The sequence below is a fragment of the Durio zibethinus genome, chromosome 19, assembly GCF_047325235.1.
Source record: "Durio zibethinus cultivar Kanyao isolate XHJ-2024 chromosome 19, ASM4732523v1, whole genome shotgun sequence".
NCBI lineage: Eukaryota > Viridiplantae > Streptophyta > Magnoliopsida > Malvales > Malvaceae > Durio > Durio zibethinus.
The window spans coordinates 2,664,807-2,677,037 of NC_143180.1; the positions used below are offsets into that span (position 1 = coordinate 2,664,807).

Here is a 12,231-nt window from a genome sequence, read left to right on the forward strand (position 1 = left end):
TACTAAAACATTCAATTCCTATGTCCTATCTAATTGGTGATTCTACAAGAACCTAAAAATTCACAGAAGGGTGAATCCACAGCAAAAAACAGTAAAAGCTTCTCTCGGTCTAACAACTGAACTACTCAAAAAACACTATAACCCAACACCATCTCTACCCATTCGACACCCTTCAGCACCCCACTAGCTCCTATCATCATCACCCAAGCCACCATCACAGCCTCAGAACCCCTGCCAGTCGAACCAACATCACCACAACTCAACCTACTATCAACCCTTAAGCCACCATCACCTTCAAACACTACCACCACCAATAGGCTCGAACCTCTCTTAAAAAAATCTCAGACAGCAAAAACAATTCATAAGCAAAACCTACGAAGGAAAAAAAAAACCCCTTGAGTCATTTAGCCCTTTCACCAGTACAATATCATCCTCAGCTTAGCAACAACAACCCGATAACAACCTCTCAATCAACTTCAACCATTGCCACCATCTTACAAAAACAGGATCGCCACTCTCAGCCTCTTCCTAGCCCACACACCACCAAAGCTTTACCTAAAACCCCAGGCCATCATAAAACACCATCAGACGGATTGGTTCAGACACCTCCCTTTCAGCCTAGCTGAATAAACTCACCATTCCCACCAGAACCGACCAGGTGATTCATATATTTGTATAATGTAAAATACTGAAATTTCTATATTCATATTGTGTTTTACACAAAAACTAGCGACTGATCAATTAAATTTTGTATAGGATTGGTTAGCATTGGAAAGGGTAACTTAATCCAGGCCGGTATCTGATTTTGGAAGCAAGCTGAGCTCTATCTTAGAAACCTATTTTTAAGAGTAAGTATTTTCCTATGTCATCCATTCTGTTTCTCCTTTTGCTCTCACTTTGCCTTTCTTACATTTGAATTGTTACAAATCTAATAAATAAAAGTAGTTATGCTGAAGTGTGCAAATTTAATAAATAAAAGTAGAGTGGCTTGTTCTTTTTACCCTTATATTTCTCATATTGAATTTTCTTCTACCATAGATATGACAAGGAGGCATTCTACTTTGATGAATGTGTCAGAAATGAAAAAAACAGAACAACTGGAGTTAAAATATTTGAACATAAGGACTACATAGAACAACTGTCATCTAAACCCATTTTTTATATTATAGACATCTTCCTTTCCTCTGATTAAGGCACTCCTAAAATGTGCAGATTCTGCGTCCTGCTTGCCTTAAGTTGTTGGGACATTTACACTCGGAGGCACTGGAAAATTTTAAGTCTAGACTGGAACATAAGCTTGTGAAAGGAGTAGGATTTGCAGCTTCTGCTAAGTCCTTTATCAATTTTGTAATTCTCAAGTTTGATCAACCATGTGCAGGTAATGTAAATAATATCTTGTAAATAATCTGTTAAGGGTATTTTTAGGTCCAAAAGGTAAAATTGATATTTTCTCCATTAGAAAAAGTCAGGAGACAGTTAGGGGCATTTTAACTTTTTGACCGAGCTAACATATCAAGCGATCTTGAATTCACGGGTCACATTAACTCAACCATCTCATTAGTCTATAGGCTAGACTCCTTTGATGCTGATTTTTCACGGCCTGAGAATATTAAACGTCCAACTCAGCTCATGCCTACCAGGTCATCTAGACCTCGAGTAACCTACACTGCCTAAAATCTCTTATCTTGTATGTATAAATAACACTATCCAGGTACTATTTTCTTATTTTGATTTCTCTATTTTTCTATTATCTCCTTTCCATTCCTCATCTTTATTGATATCTGGCTTGAGCGTAGGAGTACAAACACTAAGACCACTCTTAGCTTTTGTTCTTAGTTGCTCTCTTTCTCTTTCTGGTAATTTCAGGGTTTTACTCCTCGAAGGCAGCTAGACACCAAACATAACTGATCCTAAGTTAAGAATTAAACTTAAATATCGAGAGTTGAATCAAAGAAACGTGGAGTACTGAGATCTGAACAATTATACTTTAGTTCAAATGCATGTAAAAAGTCACGACCGAATCTCTTATTAAATCTTTTAAGATTTGAGTGAATATTAGATTTGAGTGAATATTCTCAACAGAATAACTAGTACTGTTTGAGTGAATAACAGGTTTTAGTGCATATGCAGTGTTTTGAATAACAGCCTTTGTATTCTTTTAAGCTTGTGCATCTGCTTTCTCCTTTTTTAAATGCTACCATCAGACAGGCTAATTGGGATACTTCTGAAGCCCGGGAAAAACTTTCCCATGATATTGATTCATGCAAACTATTGATTTGTGAAGAAATTTCGTCAAAATGGAAGTTAGATATGAGGTGATTTTCTTGATAGCCATTCCTTATACCATGCAACATATATGTATTTCATAAAAAAAATCATAATAAATATTGACATGTTGTTGATACTCAGGAAGCACTTAATTTAGCACTATCTAAACCACTGAATTCCCTGTTTGAAATTCTTAATGGAGAAACTTGGGCTTCAATAAGAAAGCTTCTTTCAAGCGAAATTGAGATTGCGATATCAGTAGTGTTAGCCGGTATTTCTGGTTTAGAGTTAGAAGTAGAGAAAAGCAACAAAATGATACAAGATTTGAAGGACTATGCCAGAAATGTGGTGGAGAGAAAAGCACGAGAAGAAGCTGGAAAAATTCTCTACTCAATGACAGTCAGGTAAGGAACTAATGTTCGAATTCATTGTTATAATTCAATAGATTTTTAATCATTGAGCATATGTATGATAGATTCCCATCCATCTTGAATGACGCAACTGTGAAGAAAAAGAACGCACAAAAAATTATTAAGGATGGCCACACTGAGGTAATTTGCTTAGTTATATGATGGCTAGTGGAACTTTAATAATTATATCTCTTACTATTAGTAATCTGAAATGTCTTAAAATATTGTTAATTCCTGTCTCTTAGGCTTTTGTCTGTAACGGCTGCCATGCGATTAGATGAGAAATAGGATAAATTTGAGAAAATGCTGTTTTCCTCCCTTCTGAATGGAAAAGTGCGTTCAAAAACTCTTGCCTCAAACACATGGCCAAAGGCAGTAGGTTTGGATGGTTACTTTCTTGATACAATATATGTAAGGCATAATGATAAAAATAAGCCTTCGAACTATAATAAAATTATCGATACTTAAGTCTATGCTAGCTCTTTTATTTATATCAATTGACTCTCACTTATTATTTGGTGTCAAATGAACCGAGTTAGGATAAAAATATTTGGTGCCAACATTTTTATTTATTTAAATTAGGTTCATTTGACACAACGTAATCAATTAAAGTTTCAATCACTATAGAAAAATGACATATTAGCGACAATTTTGTAGTAGCCTTTGACTTACAAACGCTGCTAGCTTCCATGTTTTTATAAAACTTCAGGCGTTTATTATTCAAACGCCACTAAATATTTAAATAGCGGCGGTATTATTTATAAACGCCACCCAAAACTTGATATTACAGGCGTTTCTCTACTAAAATGCCTTGAATATTTTTTATTAAAAATTTTAGTGAATAGTTAAGGTGTATTTTTGACAGACAACGTTTTTAATAATCGCGTTATAAAAAATTGTATGAGATTAATGAAGGCGTGTTCTACAAGAAACGCCTTTAATATTTGGACAAAAAATTTTCGTAGGCTTATCGAATTTATTTTGTTCAAAGATACCTTCAATATTAAGCTTACCAAATTATTTAGATCGTACAGATATTTACCATAAGGTTGTAGGTTTGATCCATCATTTAACCTTTTTTTGGGTTTTTGCACAGATTATTTGTAATTGATTATTCTAGACGTTTTTTTGGCAAAAACGCCTTCACTAGTTGCTTTAAAAAAATTTTCATAGAATATTGAAGGTGTTTTTCGTGGAGAGACACCCCTTAATAATCCATAAGAAAAATATGGAGTCGATTCTTGAAGGTATTTTTGGCCGAATTCGCCTTCTATAATCCAATCAGTAAATTTTTTTTTGTGATTTTTAAAGGCAGTTTTGTAAAAAATGCCTTCAATCCATAGACAAGTTGGATGGGATGCTTAAAGGCGTTTTTTGCTCAAAACGTCTTTAATATTCTCAACAATAAATTTTAATGGTAAGATTATTAAAGGTGGTTATATCTAAAAACGCCTTCATAAACATTTTGTTAGGATTATTGAAGGCGTTACCCGTATGAAAACGCCCTTCATAATCCATTCGATTAATTTTTAGTTGGTATCATTGAAGGTTTTTTTTGCCCAAAATGCCTTTAATATTCCACACAATAATTTTCTGGGGGATTATTGAAGGTGATTTTGGTAAAAAACGCCTTCAATATTTTCTGTTAGGGGTGATTGAAAGCATTTTCTTGCTAAAAATGCCTTCATTAATCCCATCAAAAAAAATATATTTGATACTATATATGTGAAGTCAGTTATAGGTTTATGCTTACAAAAACGTTTGCTGTCAGTTATATATTTATGCCCAAAAAACATTTGGTTTATATATTTGATACTATGAAGTACATTTTGGAATTTACATAATGAACATTGTTGTATTTTAATAAATTGACCACACATCTGAAATTAAAATTGATAACGCTGCCATATAAATATACTTTTTTGAAATAATCGTACTAATAATTTATTAATTACACATAGTGTATTCATATTAAGTATAACAATAATATTAAACCAATACCCCCAATGTACAAACTTAAAGTTTCCATTCAACATGGCATGTTAAAAACATTATAACATTTTGTTCCATATATATTTACATTCAACCAACAATGTCTAACCTGAAAGTTTATCAACATTGATAAATGACAATACATAATCACACCATTCTTTAGGGATTTTATCCAGCTCCTCTTCCGTGAAGCTTTCTTTACCCTCCCACTAAAAAAAATATCAAAAGTAAATGTTAAGAAATGAGAACATAATGTACCATTTTATTTTTTTGAATATATAACGGGTTTATGAAATTGATACTAACTTTGAATGGTGTGATCATAAAATCATGTAACACTATCTCACGCATAAAACGAAGGATATAATATCCACATTCAATATTATCAGGTTAACGAGGTACCTGAAAATTAAATTGAGTGGGTTTAGAAAATATTTATTTACACAAACTCATTATTAAAAGAATATATTTCATATTTATCGGTAATGACACCCATTTCGGTTTCTTTATCTTATTATCAAATGCAAATATTACCCTAAATTGAAAAGAAAAAAATTAGTGGGAACATAAATAAAATTACTTATGAAGAAACAGAACATATATAATATAATAAAGTGTAATACCTCTTTATAAAAGTTTGAATATCTGGGTTAGGCATCGTCATTGGATTAACTGAATTAAGAAGGTATGGCATTAAGGATTTGGTGTCAATCACAATAAGCACCCAATGACGATTGTAAAATAATAACAATGATATACGCATAATATGCATTAGATCATATTTGGGTAAGGTTGGAGTAATTAAGGTTGGAATATAGCTTATTGGGCATTTTACGGGAGCAAATAATAATCAGTCGATCTTTTCATGCATAGGATCACATGATTAGCATGATACACGACTGTGTCACTCTGCTCACTAATGAAGTTAGGGTTAATGAATCTAAATCTGTTCGTCAACTGTCTCCCTTTCAGCTCTTTATATAGGAAGCTACATGATAACAATCAATACTACTGGTTAGTATTACACCCTAATACTAACTTATTACAAATTGAATGTGCATATTTGTATTTATAAGCTAACATCATATAAGCAACAATTTCAGCAGCTGATAATTCGTCTATTTCATAAAATTCTTTAACCTTATCCACACCAATGAAAGAAAATGATTGTTTATCAAATAACTCTTCTTCAGACTCAATGGATATGAAATTTTCGTTGGAGAAATGCTCCAACGAATATTTTGTTAACTCATCCATGGAAGCCTGGGCAAAGGTCATACTGTAAGTCTGAACATTCGGCTACAATATTTAATGAACTATAAGTATTAAAACTAAATCAATCAATATAATAAACAAATTAATATTTAAATTATAAACAATATCATACTTCTTGGGTGGCAACGGATGATGGGATCGCTTCTTTACTTGTAACAAAAGCTTCTCATATGGGGCTGATGTTATTAGGTCGGGCTACTGGCATAACCTGCTGCATTGTTGCCAACATAGACTCCAAAAGCAACAAATCTTTGCTATTGGTCATTGAGGCATTGCTCCTAGTCATTAATTTGTTGCTGTTGTTGCTCAATTATTGCTTCATATTGTGCATTTCTCATTCGTGGGATTTTTGGTTGTTTACTATAAAACATTGATGGCAAAACAAATTTACCAACCCCACGAACTCGACCAAGCCTTTCTTTAGCGCCTAATGCTAAAGACAAAAGATCTTCGCCATACTGGGTTACCAGTTCACCAGATTTGACTTTGACAGCATAATTATCTTGAAAGATAATAATAAGTTGGGCTGCTAGAACAAATCTATACAAGCTAGTAAACACCCATGCATACAACCACAATGCCAATCATACATTATATAAAAAAAACAGTTATACATATAATCTTTTTTGCCATTTCTTCGGTTGTTTCATCTGCGAATGATTCATCCTTCCATAGATGTCTTTATTTTTTAGAAACTTTTGTGTTTAAGCTCACTGATTCCTATTAAATTACTGTAATAAAAAAATTAAAATGAATGTTCATAAATATTCATTAATGAGAATAAAACAAGTGTGCGAATAGATACAAGTTCATACTTCACATTTACATATCCTTTTCTTACTGTCCGATGGTGATATTGTTGTTTGGCCCGAATGTCCCGATGTTGTTCTTTGATTTTCTACAAAATTAAAAAATTACGTCAATCACATATGAAGATCAAAGGCTATATTGCATAAAGACTAATGAACTTGGACTATTTTGGTAATGGGTTTGCGTACTGAGAAATCTTTTGAAAGTCGATATTGAACAAAATTTATCCAATCTTCAATACTTATAACATCTGCATATGTCGCAGGTGGAATAGCTAATACATCACCTTCACCAGCCAGCAGTAAAATATATTGAGTTGTCAATCTGCTTTTAAAGTCTTTCAATGCTTTTCTAGCAGATTGCAACACAATCTTTTTACACTCAATTGGGACGTCAAACCATTCCTAAATAAGTTAACACAATTAGTATCAACACATTGAATTTCAATTAAATGATCATTTAACAAATTTTACGAAATAGTTGAATAAACATACTACAACCGACTATCATATCTCATCCTTTAGATCATCAGGAACTCATCACCAATCGGTGTACGTAATTGAAATCCTTTAATGGATGATGGCTCCAATATGAGTAGCCATCTTGACAGCTCTTTCCGACACAAGCTGCCTACTTTGATTAAAGTCAGCATGAATTTTTGTGTCAGTCACTTTGATTTATTTATTTGGGGCCTTTCCTTTTCTTTTTTGGCCTACACTTCTGTCTTCTACATGTTTATTAGAAGGAGAATGATGTTGTTCGGAGTCCATAATACCTACAATATTGATCATAATTATACGAATTACACAATATAACCCTCTAAATTGATCATTGTACGTAATTTAATACAACCAATATCATACTACGTATAAAAATAGCATTTAGCACACCATTCAGCAATGTGCTCATACACACCCTTCAACAAACCACTCATAAACACCATTCAGCATACGATTCAGCCCTTTAATTTTATTCAAACCCATTCAACAAAACAATATCAGACAACAAGTTTCAGCAAACCATTCAACATGAAATATGATTCAGACCCCCAATATCATACAATACCATTCGGTAATACAATATAAGTCAACAAGGTTAAGCAAACCAGAATATTTAATGCATACTACATAGAAACAACATACTTGCAATAAGAATAGAATCTTAGACGACTATGCTAACGGTGATGTTAATGAAAATATATAAACACTTATGTCAATATTAAGGAATCGAAAAAATAAAAAATCTCTATTGAATATTGTAAATAATACAGTAACTAAAAAAAGGACTTATCGGTTAAAACAGATGTTCGCAGCGATGATTTGTTGAAGGTCGGTGGCAACGAAAGGGATAAAGAAACCAATGGTCTACTAGAAATGTGTTTAAGGGTTTGGTTTGTTTAGTTGAATAACATAGCTTTTAATCATTCTGTGTACCAGCTGTTTGTAAATTCTTATGTTCAAGGCAGGGAAATTAATATAAAATTAATTATTAAAAGCATTTCTATGGAACAACACCTTCAATAATCACCTAAAAATTTTATTAAAGATTATTGAAGGTATTTTTTACAAAAAAAACGTCTTTAATTATAAGCCTTTAAAATTGTTCAGCCAACTTATTAAAGGCATTTTTCATAAAAAAAAATGTCCTTTCTAATTCTTAAAAATTATAAAAGGCATTTTCAATAGAAAATTACCTTTAATAATTATGGATTTCCAAAGTTTATAATAAATTATTAAAGATATTGTTATCTGTAACTACCTTCACTAATTATCTACAAACTATGATAAGAGTTATTAAAGGTATCTTTCTTGGATATACGCTTTCAATAACCGCATTAAAATTTATGTAGCAGTATATAAAAGGCATTTTACAATAAAAAATGCCTTTAATAATTCTCAAAATTTTTAGTGAAAAAATTTTGAAGGCGTTTATTATTAACAAACGCCTTCAGTAATGGATTACTAAGTTTAAAGATATATTGAAGGTATTTTTTTGAATAAACACCTTCCATAACCATCATGGTATATTGAAGGCATTTCATAATAAAAGATACCTTTAATAATCTGAAAATTTTTTTTAAGAAAATTATTGAAGGCGTTGTTATCTACAATCGCCTTCACTAATTATCTACAAACTCTGATAGAAATTATTAAAGGCATATTTCTTGGATATACGCCTTCAATAACCGTGTTAAAATTTATGTGACGGTATATAGAAGGTAATTTACAGTAGAAGACGCCTTTAATGATTCCCAAAATATTTAGTGAAAAAATTTTGAAGGCATTTGTTATTAACAAACGCCTTCAGTAATAGATTACTAAGTTTAAAAGTATATTAAAGGTGTTTTTTCGAATAAACGCCTTCCATAACTATCGTGGTATATTGAAAGTGTTTCATAATAAAAAAACACCTTTAATAATCCAAAAAATTTTTTTTAAGAAAATTATTAAAGGCGTTGTTATCTATAACCGCCTTCACTAATTATCTACAAATTGTGATAGAAATTATTAAAGACATCTTTCTTGGATATACGCATTTAATAACCATGTTAAAATTTGTGTGGTGGTATATAAAAAGTATTTTACAATAGAAGACACCTTTAATAATTCCTAAAATTTTTAGTGGAAAAATTTTGAAAGCGTCTGTTATTAACAAACACCTTCAGTAATGGATTACTAAGTTTAAATGTATATTGAAAGCATTTTTTCGAATAAAAATCTTCACAACTATCGTGATATATTAAAGGCGTTTCATAATAAAAGACGCATTTAATAATCCAAAAAAATTTTTTTAAGAAAATTATTGAAGGCGTTGTTATCTGTAACCGCCTTCACTAATTATCTACAAACTATTATAAAAATTATTAAAGGCATCTTTCTTGGATATACTCTTTCAATAACTGTATTAAAATTTATGTGAGGGTATATAAAAGGTATTTTACAGTAGAAGATGCCTTTAATGATTCTCAAAATGTTTAGTGGGAAAATTTTAAAGCGTCTATTATTAACAAATACCTTCAGTAATGGATTACTAAGTTTAAAGGTATATTGAAGGCACTTTTTCAAATAAATACCTTTCATAACCATCATGGTATATTGAAGGCGTTTCATAATAAAATATACCTCTAATAATTCAAAAAAAATTTTAAAAAAAATTATTGAAGGCATTGTTATCTACAACTGCCTTCACTAATTATCTACAAACTATGATAGAAATTATTAAAGACGTCTTTCTTGGATATACGCCTTCAATAATTGTGTTAAAATTTGTGTGGCGGTATATAAAAGGTATTTTACAGTAGAAGACGCCTTTAATAATTCATAAAATTTTTAGTGAAAAAATTTTGAAGGCATCTGTTATTAACAAAACGCCTTCAGTAATGAATTACTAAGTTTAAAGGTATATTAAAGGTGCTTTTTCGAATAAACACCTTCCATAACCATTGTGGTATATTGAAAGAGTTTCATAATAAAAGACACCTTTAATAATTCGAAAAAAATTTTTAAAAAAAATTATTGAAGGCGTTGTTATCTGCAACCGCTTTCACTAATTATCTGTAAACTGTGATAGGAATTATTAAAGGTGTCTTTCTTCGATATACGCCTTTAATAACCATGTTAAAATTTATATGGCTGTATATAGAAGGTATTTTACAATAGAAGATGCCTTTAATAATTCTCAAAATTTTTAGTGAGAAAATTTTAAAAGCGTCTGTTATTAACAAATGCCTTCAGTAATGGATTACTAAGTTTAAAGGTATATTGAAGGTGCTTTTTCGAATAAACGTCTTCCATAACCATCATGGTATATTGAAGGCATTTCATAATAAAAGATGCCTTTAATAATCCAAAAAATTTTTTTTAAGAAAATTATTGAAGGCGTTGTTATCTGCAACCGCCTTCACTAATTATCTACAAATTGTGATAAGAATTATTAAAGGCATCTTTCTTGGATATACGCCTTCAATAATCATGTTAAAATTTGTGTGACGATATGTTCAAGGCGTCTATAATATATTTTAAAAATATTTATGAGGGAATTATTGTTGGCATTTTTTTTTAGTATACGTCTTCTATAATCCTATCCAATAAAAATCTTTCCAAGCTTAGCGCATCCAATCACCAATTCCAAGCTTCATCTTCATTATTATACTATTTCTCTTTCCAAATCAAGTACAATTTACTTTCCCTTTCCTTCTTTTTTTAGTATTCGATCATTGTCTTTTAGAACCCTAATTCAACTATTCATTACTTATTGACTTTAGCTTTTACTTCTTTCGACTATTCATTCACCTTTTGCAATTCGTAATTTTCTTTTTGGTGTAAAAATTTTTCTCCAAAACTCACCTTATTTCACCTTATGTCAACCCTAACTACAAATACTCTTGAGTACTGTCTCCGTTAGCAGCAAAGTTTTAATAATCATAATATCTGGTAGCTGATAAATTACTTCACAACAAGGAGTTCTCGTTTTGTGTAAGTACATAAAAATTTATCATAGTTTGAGAGCTTATTGTATCATTATGACCAATGACTTGAAGAGTGAAAAATCAATATTATTTTTAGGATTGTAAAATACATATATACAAATACATAAATGGGTTTAAGGCCTATGAGATATATTCAAAAATTAGGTCCAATTTTATAAGTCAACTAAACATAATATATATTTTAACAACCACACTCAATCTGAATATGTTTTGAAATAAAACATATGGAGTTTGAAAATGATTGAAAATTAAGTAACAAAAACATAAACTTGAAAGAGATTTTGTAAAAAGATCTGCTACTTGTGAATAAAAAAAATGTGGTAGCAAGATGGTTCTTTTTTATATCTCTTGCCTAATAAAATGATAATCTATTTTAATATGTTTAATCCATTCATGACAAATATCATTATGAGCAATTTGAATTGCACTCTCATCATCACAAAAGAGTGGAATAGAAGTAGGTGTGTCAACACCTAAATCTATAAATAACCGAAACACTCACTTAATATTTGTTGTAGTGTCAAATAAAGCTTCATACTCTGCTTCAACATTTAAATGCGCCACAACCGTTTGCTTTTTACTTTTTCAAGAGATCAAGGAATCACCCAGAAAAATACCATAATCAATTGTAGAACATCAATCTTTTGTCTTTGATTTCTAATTTGTTTCAATTTTTATCAGAACTAGTTTTTTTTTATTATTATTATCTTATTATGTTGTCAACTTTCATGTTTAAGTCCCACCGTATGAATCAATCTAATTTTATGTTGGTTTTTTTAGTTAATTTTTTTATTGATTTATTTTATTTATTTTCATTGAAATTTTTAAACTTTATAACTGAGATTAGTTTGGTGATCCTATCTTTTCGGGTAACTAGAAAAAAAATTAAAAATAATTTTTAAAAAAATCAAACATATGTTAGTATCTTTATATGTACGTTAGTACCTTAATTTGACTTGTAAAATTAAAAAATTTTACTCAAAAGTA

The 12,231-nt window shown here is 30.6% G+C and overlaps 1 protein-coding gene across 1 annotated transcript; it reads left to right on the forward strand.

Annotated features, from left to right (window-relative positions):
- The first annotated feature begins 113 nt into the window (after positions 1 to 113).
- On the forward strand, positions 114 to 3,103 carry LOC149513320 (protein ROOT HAIR DEFECTIVE 3 homolog 2-like). Its single transcript, XM_089748315.1, has 7 exons — positions 114 to 658; positions 757 to 848; positions 1,213 to 1,378; positions 2,205 to 2,315; positions 2,410 to 2,672; positions 2,744 to 2,819; positions 2,924 to 3,103. Exons 4-7 carry the CDS (start codon positions 2,298 to 2,300, stop codon positions 2,957 to 2,959), a joined length of 393 nt encoding a protein of 130 aa, XP_089604441.1. The 5' UTR covers positions 114 to 658; positions 757 to 848; positions 1,213 to 1,378; positions 2,205 to 2,297; the 3' UTR covers positions 2,960 to 3,103.
- The last annotated feature ends 9,128 nt before the right edge of the window (positions 3,104 to 12,231 follow it).

Excerpts from the sequence above, each read along its gene's own strand:
- LOC149513320 (XM_089748315.1), top strand. Across the intron at positions 2,673-2,743 it reads CTCTACTCAATGACAGTCAG|ATTCCCATCCATCTTGAATG; the intron begins GTAAGGAACTAA and ends TATGTATGATAG. Across the intron at positions 2,820-2,923 it reads TTAAGGATGGCCACACTGAG|GCTTTTGTCTGTAACGGCTG; the intron begins GTAATTTGCTTA and ends CCTGTCTCTTAG.